This window comes from Paramacrobiotus metropolitanus, unplaced genomic scaffold, assembly GCF_019649055.1.
Source record: "Paramacrobiotus metropolitanus isolate TYO unplaced genomic scaffold, Prichtersi_v1.0 Parri_scaffold0000070, whole genome shotgun sequence".
NCBI classification, from domain to species: Eukaryota; Metazoa; Tardigrada; class Eutardigrada; order Parachela; family Macrobiotidae; genus Paramacrobiotus; species Paramacrobiotus metropolitanus.
This window is the reverse complement of record NW_026570290.1, coordinates 117,161-135,803: the sequence shown is the minus strand read 5'-3', so window position 1 is coordinate 135,803 and position 18,643 is coordinate 117,161. Positions and strand designations below refer to the sequence as shown.

The 18,643-nt window shown below is 47.2% G+C and overlaps 4 protein-coding genes across 5 annotated transcripts; 1 reads left to right on the top strand and 3 right to left on the bottom strand.

Annotated features, from left to right (window-relative positions):
* Positions 1-797: 797 nt before the first annotated feature.
* On the bottom strand, positions 798-2,350 carry LOC129594667 (uncharacterized). Its single transcript, XM_055491433.1, has 2 exons — positions 2,149-2,350; positions 798-2,066 (listed from the first exon to the last, which is right to left on the bottom strand). Exons 1-2 carry the CDS (start codon positions 2,207-2,209, stop codon positions 1,087-1,089), a joined length of 1,041 nt encoding a protein of 346 aa, XP_055347408.1. The 5' UTR covers positions 2,210-2,350; the 3' UTR covers positions 798-1,086.
* A 2,144-nt stretch (positions 2,351-4,494) lies between these two features.
* On the bottom strand, positions 4,495-5,825 carry LOC129594689 (uncharacterized). The gene is made up of 2 exons (XM_055491461.1): positions 5,635-5,825; positions 4,495-4,938 (listed from the first exon to the last, which is right to left on the bottom strand). Exons 1-2 carry the CDS (start codon positions 5,776-5,778, stop codon positions 4,573-4,575), a joined length of 510 nt encoding a protein of 169 aa, XP_055347436.1. The 5' UTR covers positions 5,779-5,825; the 3' UTR covers positions 4,495-4,572.
* Positions 5,826-6,872: 1,047 nt separating this feature from the next.
* On the top strand, positions 6,873-8,961 carry LOC129594617 (actin, cytoplasmic 1-like). Its single transcript, XM_055491366.1, has 4 exons — positions 6,873-7,159; positions 7,521-8,007; positions 8,132-8,323; positions 8,388-8,961. The coding sequence occupies exons 1-4, from the start codon at positions 7,037-7,039 to the stop codon at positions 8,711-8,713; spliced, it is 1,128 nt and encodes a 375-aa protein (XP_055347341.1). The 5' UTR covers positions 6,873-7,036; the 3' UTR covers positions 8,714-8,961.
* Positions 8,962-9,476: 515 nt separating this feature from the next.
* LOC129594696 (uncharacterized) lies at positions 9,477-17,791 on the bottom strand. 2 transcript variants are annotated; one of them, XM_055491468.1, is made up of 2 exons: positions 17,042-17,791; positions 9,477-9,754 (listed from the first exon to the last, which is right to left on the bottom strand). In XM_055491468.1, exons 1-2 carry the CDS (start codon positions 17,750-17,752, stop codon positions 9,614-9,616), a joined length of 852 nt encoding a protein of 283 aa, XP_055347443.1. In that variant the 5' UTR covers positions 17,753-17,791; the 3' UTR covers positions 9,477-9,613. The 2 variants fall into 2 exon arrangements, with proteins under 2 accessions (XP_055347443.1, XP_055347444.1); XM_055491469.1 differs by having other exon boundaries at positions 9,739-9,786.
* Positions 17,792-18,643: the final 852 nt, after the last annotated feature.

Genomic DNA, 18,643 nt, shown 5'->3' with positions numbered 1-18,643 from the left:
TTCCCTATTATGTCCCCACGCCATTTGAAGAAATATGGAACTCATTATATTTTATTCACATGAATTGTTTCCTAAGCTAATATAAAAAATAAAAATTCATAAGCTAATAATTATAGAAAATAAAAATTAGAAGGTTCAACGAAGAACTACAGAAACAAAAAATTAATCAGCTGATATTACTTTTGGCTCCCTAATCACGGTCATTTTGAAAACTGGCTTTTGTAACTTTGTTTGTCACTTCTCTCCTTCCTTAACGCTTTGAACAGGGTATTTTAATAGAAAATGCTTATGGTGTCCTAGCGTGCTAATATAACGTTTTTAAAACGCTCTGAAAAGCTTGCGAATAAAAATACTTAGCCAAATGCTCTGCGGCAAAATCGCAGTTAGACTAGTTTAAATTTACTTTGAATAAAAGGTGGTTAATAAAAATATCTGTATGAACTGCTGAATGAATCTGTGAAGAGAGGTACAAAACACGGAAAGTTACGTTTGGTACGCCCTTTGGCACTACTGGTATTGTTAGAGAATTTTCTACCCTCTCAAAGTCTTTCTTGCCTTTTGGTGATGCCGTGCTACCCGAACTGCGCACAGGCTGGTAGTTCCGAAGTTTTTGTCGCAGTTCGCAGCCATACTTTATGCCAGTTAGCACCGGCTTGTACAGATTACTACCGAAGCCATTGCCGTTAATTTTCAGTATCGTCTACGGCCCAGCCACGGGTAACATTCCTGTTGGTTGCTGGCTGTTTCGTTTGTCAAACAGAAAATGCCGCTTGTCAGTCTCAGGTTTTACTCCTTGTCGTCATTAGGCGGCCCTTTACCGTTGCTGCACATGAGCGCTCCTACCCATAAACGTGCAACAAGTAAAAGAAATGACCTTATCCAGCTGGTCGACGTTCAACTTCAAAAGTGGAAATCCCACCTTTGTTGCAACTTGCACCGCTTAATACCCGTACAGGAACAAGGTGACCCAAGAAATTTACCGCATAATACAGTACATATTGACACCATTACAGGCTGGTTTGCAAGCCGCGGATGGCATGCACGGCTGAGGCAATCGACTGCCATTAATTCAAGGTGCACTTTTCATCAGCAGCGCAGGTTAAAGCATGGTACATTGTACGAGTACTCGCTTCCGACGTTACTATTGTTGTACGTCAACTTTTGCGTACAATTAACGCTAAGCGCACCCGAGAGAAATGAAGCGTCAACAAACGGCGTCGCATAGTTTCCAATAACGCCAATTTCTCCTTTGACCTTGCCGAATGTTAAATACGGCTTCTCTCTTAGAAAGTTGCGGTACCACGCGTACGAGCAATCACAGTGCAGTTTCCGAATCATCTCGAAATCTTCGTCGCTGAATATCTCGGGATCCCAGATGCGCCGATCGGGAGTTTCGTGCACGCGGTACAGATGATAGCCCACGTTGCCCTCCAGTTCCAAGCTCTGCAAGTGTGGTAGATCGGTAAACGTGTACGGCTCTAGCGCAGCGATAGTGCAGTACACCAGTCGAATACTTCGTATCTGTGGCATCCGTGTGAAGTGCTTCTTCTGAATCTCCAAGCGCAGCCCGGACTGGAGCTTATACAGTATCAAATTTGGGAAAATTCCAGCTTCATAAATCTTGGCGGTGGTACGCGTCGTGCGGCATCCTAAGACGTACAACTCGATAATCTGGTTACGGATTGGATTGATGACGTCCGAATGAATCGGACAGGTGGTGTCGTTTTGTTCCGCAAAGGTTACGATAGCCGCCCGATTCGGACTAATAATGTTGATACTCCGCATAACTTCTGTCAGCGCTGTTCGATTCGCCCATGAACAGGAGGCATCGATGTAAGTTCTGGATGGTGGTGTTATCGTGTACTGATCATACTTTGAGGGCTCACACTGTTGCGGTGAGAGAACCGGACTGCACATATTCCGGTGGGTATGCAGTTGTGCATATGCAAGGCATTCTTCTCGCGTTAACAGATCGGTCCGAAATGGAAACGCGGTCGGCTCTGCAGGCGCTGCTGTCGTGGTCGCTGGTGCAGGATTACAGTCGATTTCTAGATCCGGCCGTTCATCTGCAGATGTGGTATAGTGCATTGTTTCATACAGAGGAAATTTCAAAGCAGAATTTATTATCATGGGAGGCTTGAGACCCACCGTGCGTAAAGCAGCCTGGAAGCAAAAGGACTGTTGTTATGGTCTTAAGGATCAGTAACATGGTGTGATTAATGTAACAGCAATTCGAGTTAATCGGAGAATCTGAGAAACCGTGCCACCATCTGGGCGTGCGGAACAGCTGTTTGAGTTGAATGATGTTTCGACTGAAATAACGGTTTATACTTCGTCCACATGTTTATATTGTTTTACCGATACTGAACATACAACAAAGAAGTTACTGCGCTTGAAAACCAAACTTAAAACCCCAGTCCATTTATGCTGACAGATCCATATCGTTCGTACTTCGTCGTATGGTTATCGCGTGAGAATATCAGCCGGTGAATGGTGTTTAATCTACCGTATTCATGGCAAAGTGCTCTCGACATTAATTACGCTACATAATAAGCTGTGGTGCGCTTTTCTGGGACATGATTGTCAGAAAATAATGTAAGCAGTAAGCCCTATTCATGCATGCTCGTATTACGGGGTACATGTACATGTATGGATCAACAATATTATCAAACGGCGTGCAAAAGTGGTTTACTCAGCATCATAAAAACTTTCCATGCGGAACTAGGCTAATGCGGCATACATTTCGATGTCTAATTTTAAAACAAAAAAGGAACTTGCCGAAACACTCATCAAACATTTCAGTTAAATTTTGATCATTAAAGACATTGCCTCAGACAGGACTGATGCACAGTTAAAGGAAAATTCTCATTCGCATTGACGGCCATAGCAAGAAGTGTTGTAGGAATACTCGTGGCCGGCAATATTGTTTATCTGAAAATCAGTCAAATTTTGCGCGCAGTCCACACTCCTCACACCTGAAAAGTTTACCACATCAACAGCTGGTGATCGGTAATTTCCTATAACCCCCAATTCCCCTGTCTCCTTGCAAGCAATAAGACGTGGGTATTTCTTGAGAAAATTGCGGTACCAGGCATACGCACAGTCACTGTGTAGTTTCCGAAGTAACTCCAAGTACTCCTCGTCACTGAAACGTACTATGGCCCAATCGCTCCTTTCAGATATGCTGTGAAGATGCAGACCGACTCCGTCTTCCAGTGACAAGCTCTGTAAATGAGGCAAGTCAGTAATGGTGTACGGTTCCAGTACGGCGATGATGCACTGCTTGAACGCTATCCGTCGGATCTGCGGCATCCGCGAGAAATGCTTCTTCTGAATCTGCAAACGGCTACCGGATATAATTTTCAAGAGTAACAGATTCAATAGCATCCCAGCGTCGAAAATCTTGGCTGTGGTTAACCTTGGGGAGAGTGCCATTACGTACACGCGTAAGTCGATGATCTGGTGGCGGATTGGTTCGACTACGTCAGAATGGAGTTGATCGGCGGGACCGTCTCCTTCTCTTAGCGTCATGTCAACAGCCCGATAGGGGCTAATTAAACTTATACCCCGCGTGATGTTTATACCAGTTCGACTCGGCTCCTGTCATAACACGACACGTAGGCGTAGGTCACTGCCATAAACGTTTGCGGTTTCGACCGATCACAGTCCTGTGGCCAAAAAACGGGGTTGCACCATAGAGTCTCCATTTTTCTCATTTCCGCGTGCGCCAGGCATTCATCTCGTGAAAACTGGTCGGTGCGGAAGGAAAACGTGGGTAACTCTACAGCGGCTGCTTGGATAACCGGTGGCGGCGTATTGCACTCGGTTTCCAGTACCGGATGCTCGTCTGCAAAAGCATCGATAATATACAAAAAAGTTATAGTACTGTTATAATTTTCATTGTACTGTAATCATTTCACTTGATGTAGGGATGCAAAATGGGGACATCAGCCAGTCGGTTCAGAAATTTAATTAACAAAATAGACAATCAGTGTGCATCAAGAACGAATCCAATGTGCATGAATCGCCAGCATGAATTCAAACTGCGAAGCATTTGTTAGCGCAACATGCGTTAAAATGAAGCACTTCTTTTTTTGAACCTATATATCTTGTAACCCACCTAGTGATTTGCTACCGTGCACAAGGCAAGCCATTCGTTGAATAGTGCTGACAAAGAGAAAAAGTAATAATTTCATGGTTGTGTCGGTGGAAATTGCTGGCGGAACGCAAACGGAAAAGGTGTTCAAACGTCTTTACGAGAACAAAATACAAGATGTTCTGCCTAATCGTTTGATCGTTTGTTGGGAACTCAGCAGTGTAATATAATTCTGCGGTGTTAGTAGTTCAAAGAGAAAAAAATGACCATGTGAAGGACGCATAGGACTAGCGCGGTTAAAACCACATGCTAACAAGTACTTTTTAAGCCCATCTTGAACCTTTATACCGGTGTTATGACTGTGTCTGTAATCGACAGTACCGACGGCGCTTGAACAGTTTTAGCAACCAGCCATTTGTTTATTCATAATAAATTCCAGCATCTTCACGCGCAAATTAAAACCAAGTATAACAATTTTAGGGACGTGCAGGATCAAACAAGTTGCTTATGTTGCGGTTTTTAATGACAGCTTGATCGAAACCATTCACAATGCTGGTGCCGGCGGTGAGATAGTCATCACTGGCGGCATTAACCGCCCCGATGACGGAGTTGATAACGTTGATACTCTTTTGTGGATTCTTACTCAGCGCCTTCACGGTTCCGAAAAGGGTGCCGAGGAACTTAGTCAGAGCATCCTGGAACACGTCCATGCCCTCCGCGATCGTCTTCCCCGTTTCTTGCATGACGTCGTTGGGGAGGGGAGGAATATGGGCATCCAGGCCCAGGCCGGTCGGAGACTGGAAGGTGTCGACCGAGAAGTTGGCTGTACGGCTGTTGCCGAGCTGCAAAATCAAGAACAACATGTTTGCTTGTTTTGCCCGTTGTTTGAACGTCGTGCTTGCCGTACAAGAGTGTCCAAGAGAAAACCTGTAATCTACAACAATATCATAGCAATAAGTTAAAATTAAAGCACTGCCATTTCATTAAATTTGGTATAAGTATTCCGTGCGAACCATCTGTACATATTAGCACCGAAAATGGCACTAATATTACACTAAAGTAAATCATCAGGTTGAACACTGCTTGGGAACATTACCAAGACATTGTGATTTTAAAAGCATAATTGTTACAGTATTAGACCCAACACTATATTATTGTGTACTCAACACTTACACATTTATCACGGTATTTATTCCTGTATACGAGTATGTCATTACCGCCACATGATTGCATATTATGCTAATAATTACATAATATTAGCATAATATCTAAAGTTCAAGTTCGGCTTGCGAAAATTTTTAATGACTAACAGATATTTTATAATAGCAATATACGTAATTGCACCGTATTTGGTGAACACAGATACATATGTATCGTTTGTATACTTATCGTTTAATTTGGAAAAAAATGTTTCCCCTTTCATAAAATCACAGATTAACTATGATATGCAAACTCTCCTTCATTTGATTTCTGGGAAGTAATGCGTTTACATAAAATTAATACAGTATTATTTGCCCGTTTCTTATTCGGACACTTACATAATTGTACTGGTTATTATCCGACGCAATGTAACGGGAATCTCGTGACGGCCCATCACCAGGTGGAGCAGCGGTGATGGACTTGCATCCGACCAATATAATCGTTACAGTTAACAAGTATACAGAGCAGCTTTTATTCTGCATGGTTGGTAGATTTGTGTATCAGTTTTCTCAAAACAATCTAATTAATTTCGGTCAACTGGCCGCATCAGATTTTATCCTTTCGAGTGACAATCGCCCGAGGTCATTTTGTCAGTCGAATTTACGACACATATGCGGGTACAAAAGACTCAAAGCAGGCTCAAACTACAATTTCATAGTATTGCGCAACCTGTTACAGGAATAAGAAGTACACAGAATTTTTTATTTCTTTCCAGTCGGCAGCATAATATTATCGTTGAACCGGTTTCCGTACATTAGTAATCGGTAATGAATTAATGTAGGCCGGATTTATTATTACTTTAACGAGCTTGGTAAATATATTCCACCTTTCTGAGCAGGTGTTGAATTGATTGATTTAACAAACTGCATTTTACTTATTATCATCCATCCGTGTTATTGCATGTACAATTAATATAATACACATAAGTACCCGCTTAGACAGGATGAGTAACTGCGCGTAAACATTTGCTTGGAATGATGTGTCTGCCAGTGCCACTATAACACTCGTAGCTGGCAAAGCTCAAATGATTTCGGTACACATATAACTGGATGAAAATAATATACGTGTTGCTTGCTACAACTTTAAAATTTCCGGTCATTAAACTTGCCCCACCTAATACCACCTACCCACCTTATGTAACACAAAACCATGTACACCATTACGAACAGTTCTTTGTAAGGCTGTATGAGTAATTAAAATTTACAGGTGATTAATTTACGATGCATTTAGTTAACATTTATTACTGCACCTTCTTCCGATAAAAACTGCAACTTTCTACTGCATAGTGCATAGTATAGCTGTATTGTAGGATTGTACAGCTTGCAAGCCTTGCATGCTGAATAAGCCAACAAAATCAACGTTATCATCGAACTGATAAGCACTGTTTGGAGCTCAAAGTAGTCCGTACCTGTGTAAACTATCTGTCTTAATTAGGAGAATTTCCTTATATGGGCATAAAATTTCATATTATTGTTATCAGTACTGACTGTACTGTTCCCATGCTTTTTGTTATCACAACCTATTTAATATTGTAAGACTTGCTAACAACCATGCAACTCATCTGTACCGATAACAAATATTGATTCAGCTGGTGCTTGCTTAAATATATTAACACAAGACAGTACACCGGTCTGCCTATCAGTCTGCATATGCCGAATTTAGTTGACGATTAAAGGAGTTTTGCTGTTCAGGTTTTTATTTAACGAGTTTTTTTAACGCTTGTAACTGTGATCTACCAAAATGGACGGTGACGTTGCTGCTTTGGTCGTTGACAATGGATCCGGTATGTGCAAAGCCGGCTTTGCCGGTGACGATGCACCCCGCTCAGTCTTCCCGTCCATCGTGGGACGCCCCCGCCATGCTGTACGTCCGGATTTAAATATATATTCACAATAATGCATTTACAAATTTCGAATATTATTACTCTCAATGTATACCAAACCAAACACAAACAAATAATGGAAGTATTCAATTCGTTTTTATTTAAACAACAAGTCTCCTGCGTCTGCATATTGCTTTGCTCAGTTATTTAGTAACGGATTTATTCGTTTAACCATTTACTTATAGTATTTTATTAATTCAACATTTTGGTTAATCAAATAACTTCTTTACTTAGCTGAAGAAAAATTTAATTATTTTTTAAAATGAGAATCGAAATAAATTAAGAATTTTTCAAAACTGGTGGGCGTTGCAACTGGATAATGACCTTACCGGTTTCTTACAGAACATCATGGTCGGTATGGGCAACAAGGACACTTATGTCGGTGATGAGGCTCAGAGCAAGCGTGGCATCCTGACCCTGCGCTACCCCATCGAGCACGGCATCGTGACGAACTGGGACGACATGGAGAAGATCTGGCATCACACCTTCTACAACGAACTGCGCATTGCCCCCGAGGAACACCCCGTCCTCCTCACCGAGGCCCCGCTGAACCCCAAGGGCAACCGCGAGAAGATGACGCAGATCATGTTCGAGACCTTCAACGTCCCGGCCATGTACGTCGCCATCCAGGCCGTGCTGTCCCTGTACGCGTCCGGTCGTACCACCGGTATCGTCATGGATTCCGGTGACGGTGTCAGCCACTGTGTGCCCATCTATGAAGGCTATGCCCTGCCCCATGCCATTCTCCGTCTGGATTTGGCTGGACGTGATTTGACCGACTATCTCATGACCATCCTGACCGAGCGAGGTTACAGCTTCGTCACCACCGGTACGTGACCTTTTACATATTTTAATTACAACCAAGAAAACATTTCTTTCGCTAATTTATCGGGCAACTTTTATGATAACATTGAAAAATGTGTATACATTACTAAGTGAATATTTGATTACAGCCGAACGTGAAATCGTTCGTGACATCAAGGAGAAACTCTGCTATGTTGCCCTGGATTTCGACCAAGAGATGGCTGCTGCTGCTGCCTCCTCTTCCTTGGAAAAGAGCTACGAATTACCCGACGGACAAGTCATCACCATCGGCAACGAGCGATTCCGCTGCCCGGAGGCCTTGTTCCAGCCTAGCTTTATTGGTACATTTTTCAATAACTTCTAATGCGAAAGTAACGGTGCTTAATTGGCGGAAATATATAACAGGTATGGAAGCTGTCGGCATTCACGAAACCACCTACAACTCCATCATGAAGTGCGATATCGATATCCGTAAAGACCTGTACAGCAACATTGTTCTGTCAGGCGGTACGACCATGTACCCGGGTATTGCTGATCGTATGCAGCGTGAAATCACCGCACTGGCGCCCCAGACCATGAAGATTAAGATTATCGCGCCGCCGGAACGCAAATACTCCGTTTGGATCGGTGGCTCCATTTTGGCTTCGTTATCTACCTTCCAGCAAATGTGGATCAGCAAAGCCGAATATGATGAGTCCGGCCCGTCGATTGTGCACCGCAAGTGCTTCTAAATCAAACACCTTCTGATTACTGTGTAGATTCGTATACGTAGAACGTGCCGATAGTGTTATGTCAACGTGGTGATGTGTGCCCCCGCGGCAAAGTTCGCTGTTGTTGAGAGTGCTATCTAGTCTTTACCCCAGTACGGTTTCCATTGGGGACAAAACTGGTAACTGAGACGACGACTTGTGTACAGGGTTATCGTGTCTTTTATTCTTCGGAAGATAGGCAACATGGCAATAAAACAATATTGTAATTGTGTCAACTATGCTACGGTAATCAATGCAACGATACTGGGTAACGCCGACAGACTAGACGTCGTCTTTCAATCCGAACATGGAAACGAATACTGTAATAATTAATTTTACGATTTACGGTTGCAGTAAGAACTGTACGTACCGCAATCGCGTTGCATAACCCAGGGTAGCTGTCTTAAGCCTTAACGCAAGCAGTCGCACATTCGTAGATACCGTATATAGACATTAAAAAAATACAACAGTTGTAGAATAAACACAATCATAACTTGAATGGCAATTTCAAAAAAGTATTACAATTATATCCTCCAGAATTACATATCTGCAGATTTATGCAAGAGATTTGTGTTAAGGCACACTGAAGCCTGTTTCATATACAAAAAAAATCAGAACGAAGTGATGAAACAAATTCTTGCAAATGGGATTAAGGTGCTTTCCGAATGGTATAAATCGTACAAACATTCTTCATCCTCGGCGAAAATGCAACCGATATCTACTGATAATCATATTTACGCCCCTTTTCGGGTGCTTCACGAAACATACAGACGACTGAGACGAAGAAAAGAGCGAAGAGAGGACACAATATATCCCGGAACGTGAGGAGGCGGTCGAGCGCTGCCGGATCATGAACAGGAGGCGGCGACGGAGTGCGGATCCTCAGCGGCTGGCGGTTATTGTTCCCTTTCCAGAAATCCAGGTCGAACGGGACAAAACGCTGCAAGCGGCGCGACGCGGCTGCCCAGTCATAATTAGCCCATGTGTCCACGTTATACCGGACAAATCCTCGCAAGAAGCGCGCTGCGGCTGCCCAGTCATAAGCAGCTAGAGCCCTGCACGAGCAGCAAAAGTGCTGCTCAGCTCGCTCGTTTCAGCTTTCTGAAACTTCCTGCTCGCTCAGCTCGCTCGCGCCCCAACCGCCGCTCGCTCGACTCGCTCGTTTTCCAATTTTTCTTTGCTGCCGCTCGCTCAACTCGCTCGTAATTTTATTTTGGCAAATCGGCTCGCTCGTGAGATCGGCAAAAATTTCTGTATCAATTTTTTGCACCAATTAATTATACCAAACTTTTCACCAACACAAAAATTTAGTAAGTGTAATCGGATGTTCAGAGAAAATCACTTATATCACCATACTGGTAGTCCGCTTCATTACAGTTTTTCATTTTTCGCTAATGCATTTCCCTAATTTTCAACTTGATGTAGTTTTCTTAAGGCTATGGCTATTTTGCCGCAGTATGACAATAAGGATCTAAATAGCCCTCAGGCTATTTTGCCGCACACTGCGTCAGAATAGCCAGTTGGCTATTTTGCCGCACTGTGGTGGATGAAATAGCTTCTTGGCTATTTTACCGCACACTGCGTTAAAATAGCGCGTCAGCTATTTTGCCGCACTCTGGCAAATGCAAGGAAGCAAGTCCGGGGGCCGAAACATCTTCCCGCGTGTAAGCTATTGCCAGAAATCACCTTTAAGCGCATCACTGGTGCAACCGGGGAACGAAAATTGTACATCACAATTATATTCATTCATACCACAATTCGCCATTTACCAGCCAGGGCGACAACAACTACAAAGAACGCAATGCCGGACTTTTGCCGAAAACTCACACAAACAGTTAACAGCGGCACCAAAAGAGCGCGAAAAACAGATGTAGGGAGTATTGCTACGAAACGTGCATATGGTCACCGGTCTGTGGTCAAGCAATAAAAGCGGCAGTCCGTGTGAACGGCGTCTTGCGTGTGCACCCGGCCAAAACGTCTGGGCAAGCAAACACGTCCGGCGGACGTGTTCGTCATTAAGCCGACCAAAGCGCTGGGACAAAAAAGACCACTATAAGTGTTGCTAATTTCAGAGACCGCACACTCGAGGCGGTAGACACCTCTTGTGGACTGCTCTGTCGCCCGCACGAAGGTGGCGACGCGCAACTCGTGACGTAGAGCTAATCGCAAGGCCACGAAGTACGTGACGTCACACTGGTCGGTAACGTAGCATAGGGCCATAGGGAGCTAGTGCTAAACCTCAGCTCTAACGCACCTGACCAGCATCGACCCGCGATTCAGATCCGGTCCAGACACGAAACAAATTCCGATTCAGACCAAGACCAAAGATTTTACTATGTTCCAGTACCATGGGCCAAACTCACAGTGCCTTGGCCAAGGTGATGCCATACACCAGCCGTGAGCAACTCCAACGGAGATTGCTCAGTCCTATTTACAGGCGCCAAACCAATGAGTACGCCAAACCTTGCGGGAATACCTACGCCACGCGCGAACCAACGGGGCCATACGGTTTTCGTGGCGCAAGGCGGACTAGTTCTGACCCGGACGAACCAAACTTGACCGGCTCCACGAGTTAGGTCGAGGCCAAAGCCAGGCGGGACAAAACCAAATCCTGCCGACTAGGACACAAGTTAGGAAAGTTGTTAACGCCACCCAGGACGATACATTCCTGGAGGCGTCCGAAGGGCTGCCTGAGGCCAACCAGCCTCAAGACAACCAGCCTGGCGCCGAGTTGCCGGCCCAGGCCAACAGTGTCCCCCGGGTTTCGGCGCGCCAACCGGCTATACATGATCCGGGCCAAGCCCAATCTGAGGCACCAACGGTAACCAACGGACAGAACACGAGACGGGGACACGGTGCCGAGAATCTGGCCCGGGCCAACCTTGTCGCCCAGGATTCGATAACAAGTCCAACTCTACCGGGTCTGGACCGGATCCAACCTGGGGCACCAACGATGACCAAAGGGGGAGACGAGGCGCAGGACCAATGCCAAAAGCCTGGTCCAAAGGCACATGACCAGGGCCAACCGCTCATGAGTCAGTCGCCAATCATGTTCGAAGTTGATGGCTCAACTCATCAAACGCCATCACCCACCAATGACGTCATCGGCGTGCCCGGCCGGACCAAACCGGAGTTGGACCCAATAGTGGACTTGCCAAGATTGACTTAAACCAGTCAGCCTTGGCCCACAGAACCTGATACAGGCAACCCCGCCCGAAGAAATTAAAGAAGTCGAAGCCCTCAGAATCAGAGCGCGAAACCAGACCAAGCAACTTGTCGCCGCAGCCGAAACGGTCCTCACAGCTGAACAGCTGATGAGAGAGGAGATCGACAAGTACAAAACCCTCGCATCCAAAGCGGAAGCAGAGGTTAGACGTGTCTCGGCCCTACAGGCCCAGACCCAACTCGAGTTGACTAAACTCAATTTGGCCCCATGTCCCAAGGCTGAGCGAGATCAGCTCGACAGAGACATTCATCGCCTAGAAGTGGCGGTGGCGGGTAACTTAAGTGTCGCCTCAACGAGAACCGAGCTGGCCACAGCCAGGGACGACCTGGCCGCGGCCCGGATCACAATTGACGGAACTGACTCTGAGGCGGACCGCTTACAGACGGACAATGATCGTCTACCGACGACATGGCCAACATGCAGGACGAGGTCAACCGTATGCGCAACGGATATCACCTGCTGTACCAGAATCACCAAACTCTGCTGCAGGTGATCCAACAGGGAGGGCTGTTGGACCAAACGTTCCAACAGAAGGAAGCACAGATCGTGCAACTCCAGCAGCAGATCGCTGCCCTCCAGAACCAGCTCAGGGCCGAATTTAACGATTCGGGTCCAACTTGAGCAAAACAGCACCATTGGACAACAAAACTTTGTCCAATTGGACCAGGCCTTTGCCCAAGCCAAACAGGTGTTGCAGGGCCAACATGACCGGATCATCAAATTGGAGGCCAATAAAGCCAGCCTGGTCAAAGACTACTAGGTGGCCACCCACCGCATCACTGTACACAACGAGGATCTGGAAAGGCTAAGCACCGAGAAGGCCTGCTTAGACTCGGAAAAATCACATCTCGAGAATTTACATTCCGAGATGTCCGCAGAACCGCTCTCCTACCACACCTTTCCGGACTCGGATACACAACGTCAACAAGAAAAAGCCGACGACGTTTTGCGGCAGGACCAACGGTTCTACCGTGTGCCAGTGTATTACCAACAACATTACCACGTGAACATGGCCGTGGGGGACCCATCAGTGGGACATTCTCCGACTGGCCCGACCATACCAGGGTCGTTAAGTCCGGTAAACTAGGGATCATCACTGGCGACAGTAACGATACCGTCACCACCAATCCCGGTCACCATATCAGCAACTATGGGTCAATCGACCATGGTGACGCCCGCAACACAGACTCAACCGTCTGTGCCAACTGAGCCATTCTTTGGCCCGAGCCAGCCGACGTCTCAGAATCAGACGCCGAGCCACGGTTACTTCAGGTCAAGCCCAGTGTACCCAACCCTGTTTCCGATCATGAATTTCCACCTGAGCCCACACCTGGTCTCAGACCAGGCTCCCATAAGCGGCACGGATCCAAGCTGGACCAATTCGCCGAGCCCGATGTTCGGACCATCAGCAACACAGGGACAAAGAGGAGGCCAAAGTGGCACGCCAACGGAGCAACAGCCACTCACAGGCCGACTAAGCCTAACTGGCCCTCCTATCTCAGCGGCAACCCAAACGGACCAAGCCCAACCAGTCGGGCCACAATGCGCCCCACCCACCCGGCGCACTGCCAGCGGCGGCGAAGCCACCCGGACCTGCAGCTCAGCCAAACCTGATCCAGAATGCGTCCGTGCTGATCCAGCTGCCCAATGGGGCATATGGCTAAATGGCGTTCAACGGAGCCATCCAATCCCCGCCTCAACCGTTGGTGAACCCTCAACAGGGACATCAGCCAGGCCCAGCGCCACAGTAACTGCATCCACCGCTACAAGTAGTGGTACAGCAGATAACGCCTGCACTATCGCCAAGGGCCAGTCCGCCAGTGCATGACTTGGTATACATGCAAACGGTGGCCGATGCATATGCAAAGGCCAATGCGAAGGCCAATGTCCAAATCACTCCACCGACCTTTGACGGCAATAAAACAGCCGTGAAAGGGTGGATTTGCCAGATCAGAAGGATCTGTAAGCAATCGTCCGCCTTAAACAAGCCGGATCCGGACCTCATGAGCCGTATCTACGCAGCCTTGTCCAAACCGGTCAGGGAATGGTACACCGGCCAAGCCAACCGCGAAGAAGATGACAGTCGACGACTGGCTTCAGAAGTTTGCCGCTTGATATAATGATGAGAATCAACAGGCTAATGCTCTTGGCGACATTTCGCACCGTAGCCACCGGCACGGATTCGAGGCGCCAGAGCAATATCACGATGCGATCCTTACTCTCCAGGCACGCGCCAACCTAGATGACACCATGACTCTGCGTTTTTTGATGAGCAACATGAACGAGTCAGAACTGCGTCGTGCTGTGGACATCCGGCTGCCGAAGTCTTCGAAAGAATTTCGGGACTACATCCGGCAGTTTACGGCAGGCAAACGGCAACCTGACTACGACGGGAAGGCGGGCCAAGGATACCCGGTTGTCCGGGCGGCCGCACCAACGCCATCTGCCCAAGTCGTACCTCAGCAGTCAGCATCACCGGCTTATTATCCTCCACAGACGCTCACACCAACCCAAGCTCAGGTCGAAGCAGCATATGCCGCTATTGCGGCTATGAACCGGGGCTTCCAAAAATGGGGTTCCACACCGCCTAACGGTGGTGGTGGCAGCTACGGCCAGGCCCAGAACCAGAGCAATTTTGGCTATAACCAGCGAAATGGTGGTGTAAGACAAAGAGGCGGCTATTCCGGAGGCCAAAACGCCAGCTTTAGCGGAAAGCGAGGCGGCGGCAACAGTGGCTCCGGACGTCGTGACCAAGGTGGCAGCGGAGGCCAGAGCGGCCAACGCCAAACACCAAAATCCGAAGAGGCGCAGAAACAGGCGGACATGTACATCGATCGGATCGAGCGCATGTTAGAAAGATGGTCCAAAGAGGAACTAACACCTGCCTTTGTGGAAACCACAAAACCGATGGTTGTGGTTACGCCGGTAGGCCATACGCCGAGAATCCTAACAGGAACTGGTACTTGGATTGGCAAAGGCGGTATACTAAGCGATACCCTACCGGGGCACAGAATCGCAACCGATTCGGTCTGGCGCCACCCAAACAAGCACGACCACAACGTGTAACGGGGGGAATGGTGACCGTAAGCAGTCCACCGGCTCAGGAAGTGGGTCCAGTGAACTCTGCAATGGCAGATGAACCGCACGGAAACGTCGCTGATAAAGCCTCTGTTCTTTCTTTTGTTGCTTGGGAAAGGAACCAGTCTCTTGCTTTCCAAGCATACTGCTAAATGATTTCTCATCGACTGCAAAATTTGAACGGATTACGAACATAAAACAGAAAAAAAGGCACACAAGGATAAGCAGAAATAAACGCGGCCCGCCGGCATGCTAACAAGAGCTATAGTAGTAGCCGATTAAACGTAGACGGTTAACTGATCAGTGCTTTAAGGACACAGATGCTGCGTAAACCCAGCTGCCGCCAACCCTGGTTGGTTCGTTATTATTTTTGCCGGACCGCAAGTCAGGGTGCAACAAAAATTTTTGTAAATCAAAAGCGTCACCGGTTGAACGGCTTCCGCATCTCGAATATAGACCTTATGTAAACTTGTTACACGACCGGCAGCGCACTGAAACGCTTACTAGACAAACAACGGAGAAAGCGGTGACCTCGTACCAGTTTAACGCATTCCTTTTCAGAAGATCTTAATTCGTGATTGCGTCCGTAAGGCAAGCAATCGCATAAATTACAGGCTCGTTCCCGGCTGTGCCGTTTCCCCGGCTGTGCCGTTTCCCCGGCTGTGCCGTTTCCCCGGCTGTGCCGTTTCCCCGGCTGTGCCGTTTCCCCGGCTGTGCCGTTTCCCCGGCTGTGCCGTTTCCCCGGCTGTGCCGTTTCCCCGGCTGTGCCGTTTTCCCGGCTGTGCCGTTTCCCCGGCTGTGCCGTTTCCGAACGGCTCCAAGCTTCTCCAATTTTTTGATTCCTCGATAAAGCTGTTTACAATCGTTAGCCTAGATGTTGTGCTGCCAGTAGCAGTACTGAAAGCCGGACTAAAACCGTTGACGCATGGTTGTTTGAAAATAATTTTTAATTCGATTAACGGCTAGGATAACATAAACACAAGAAAACCTAACAATATTCCCTCGGAAACTCGAATATAACCCAAGAAACTTAAGAATTGCATTAGAAGACCAATGAAAAGTGCATCTTTTGGAAGCCGAGGTCGAATCCGCAGTGCGCAAAAGGCATAGGCGGAGGAGAAGGCGGAAGGCGAAGCCACTCATACATATATAGCCTCGATTAACAATGACACATTTTGAGTTGGACTGCCTCGTTGCTCTGTAACGCTCTGTAAGATTCTGTTTGAAGTAAGTAACGCGGTTTTACAGACCTTGCGGCACTTTACCGTACAGAGATCATTAAAAGTGCGCGGCGAGAAGGCTGCACTAATGGTGTGGCAAAATAGCCAACTGACTATTTTGCCGACCATAGTGCGGCAAAATAGTTGAGCAGCTGATAACGCAGTGTGCCGTAAAGTAGCCAAGAAGCTATTTCGCCCACCGTAGTGCGGCGAAATAGCCAACTGGCTATTTAGCCGCAAACACTGCGGCAAAATAGCCACTTCGTTTTCTTAATTTAGTCTGAAATAAATGCATACAGTAGAATTCTCAAAAATTAAAATGCACCTTTCTTAGGAAGCATTCAACTGATTCATAAACCCGTCAAATAATGTTTTTGTTGGCTACGAGTACAAAATATCAAAAGTTAGTCCTGAGTCCCGACCAGTCTAGGAAAGTTAGTAAATCACTTCGCGCGAAGCGCGAAGGAGACGGTGGTTTAAGACCGTTTTCAGGTCGGTCAATGTGATTTTGTACCAGAAACTTTTCCATTTCGCACAATGTTAGCCTTTAGGCTCGCGATCGCTCGCATCTAACCATCCCGCTCGCTCGGCTTGCTCGCAATTTTTTTCTGTTGCTCGGCTCGTTCGCAAATTCGCAAAACGACGCCTGCTCGCTCGAAGTGCTCGCGAGCGCCGAGCGCTCGTGAGCCGAGCCGAGCGGCTCGGCTCGTGCAGGGCTCTATTTAAAGCAGGAGGTGGCGGCGACGGGCGGCGGTTCGCCAACAAAGCGCTCCCGCTATTGCCAACCCGAGAATCCTCAGCAGGCGGATCATAAGGAGCAAAGCGTCGCAATCCGGTGCGACCAAAATCTCCTCGGTGCTCTACAACATCCTGGTACGCCATATCGCGTCGACGCTCACTCTCCGCCCAAAACTCAACTCCGCTCCGAGGGAATTGTACCGTGACTATATTCTGGCAGCTGCAATCCTTGCCTGAGGTCCACACATGGTAATCGTTGCCCTTTGGACAGTGATGATCGTAGCGCTCCACTTCTAGCGCCATTTGCGCGGTTGACATATCCACGCATTGCAGGCCGCTGCGAGTGGCGCGGGCCCGCAACTGTTGATCTTGCGTGATGAGCCATACAGGATCACGGGCGGTATGGCGCAGCTCCAGTGCATACAGCAGGATCAGGTTATCGCAGGGTGACGGATAGTCATCGAGATAACAGTCACTCCCGCGCGGCGGATAGAATGTTCGCAGCAGCCGAATGCAGTCCTCTGGAGACTGGATGTGGACAGAACCTCCCGATCCCGCCACAGACTCAATGTAGTTCAAAGCGTTCGTAGCACCCCGTCGGGTTCTTGGGTCACGTTTGAGTTTCTTGAGCTCCGCCAGTACAATAGCGGGTAAATAGATCCAAACTGACTGCCGGACAAGATTTTGGAAACTTTGCAGTTCGCGGGGATACAGGAGCGAGCTGGTATCGATAACCAGTTTCAGGTCGCGGGATTCCATCGCTAATTACGAGACCGAGCGCTGGAACTTCTAGCGAATATCGACTGTACAGTTTTGAAAAAGGAGTTCGAGATTCACAAATCTGAGACTCAACGACAATTCACCGTGCAAAGATTAAGGTTTTTTGAAGTGAAACAGTGAAACTGCCAAACCACGAATTCCAGAGAAAACCTAATTGCCAGTTGCAGGCTTTGCAGGTTGCAGCTGATATTCACGCTTAAACGTAAGTGTTGGCCCAGCGGGCGCATGCGCGGGCTGATGCATTTATCGTTGTGCGAAGTTAACGACTGAAAATTCAGTGCAACAATCGCAGCTGCAATTTGGATTTTTTCAAAACCTGATAATCGATTTGGAAGCTTTATAAGATTTTCTTTGTGAACGCTAAGCTATCAGAATTCAACGCTATCAGAATCCAAACTGTGCGACTGAATAAACGCTTGAAATTTTGAATATATCCCTACGAATGGGCGCCTGATTAGAGATTGACTTCCGCTCCCTGAGGCCGAAACCAGTAGTCGATACCGCTTTATACAGATATTTGATATTTCAGTGTTCAGCTTACTCTCAATTTAACTGCAAAACCAAGCGCTGCAACGGAACTAATTCCAACAATCATACTACAAAACAAGAATCCAAGAACCAGAAACAACCGAAAGCGAAATGAAAACATAAACGTGGATGATAACAGAAATGTCACACTCATTTCCAAGATCTCTCGGCAGCTTCAACAAATTTCGTAGTTACAAAACTGAAACTCATCCGCACAAAAAATGCACAACAGAGTATTCAATAAATTGCTACAGTCGGATGATGGCTACCGGTTCCGCTTTCGAGCTGTACACATTTTTAGGACAAATTAAATCGACCCTCTAAGAGATATGTCGAGAACCA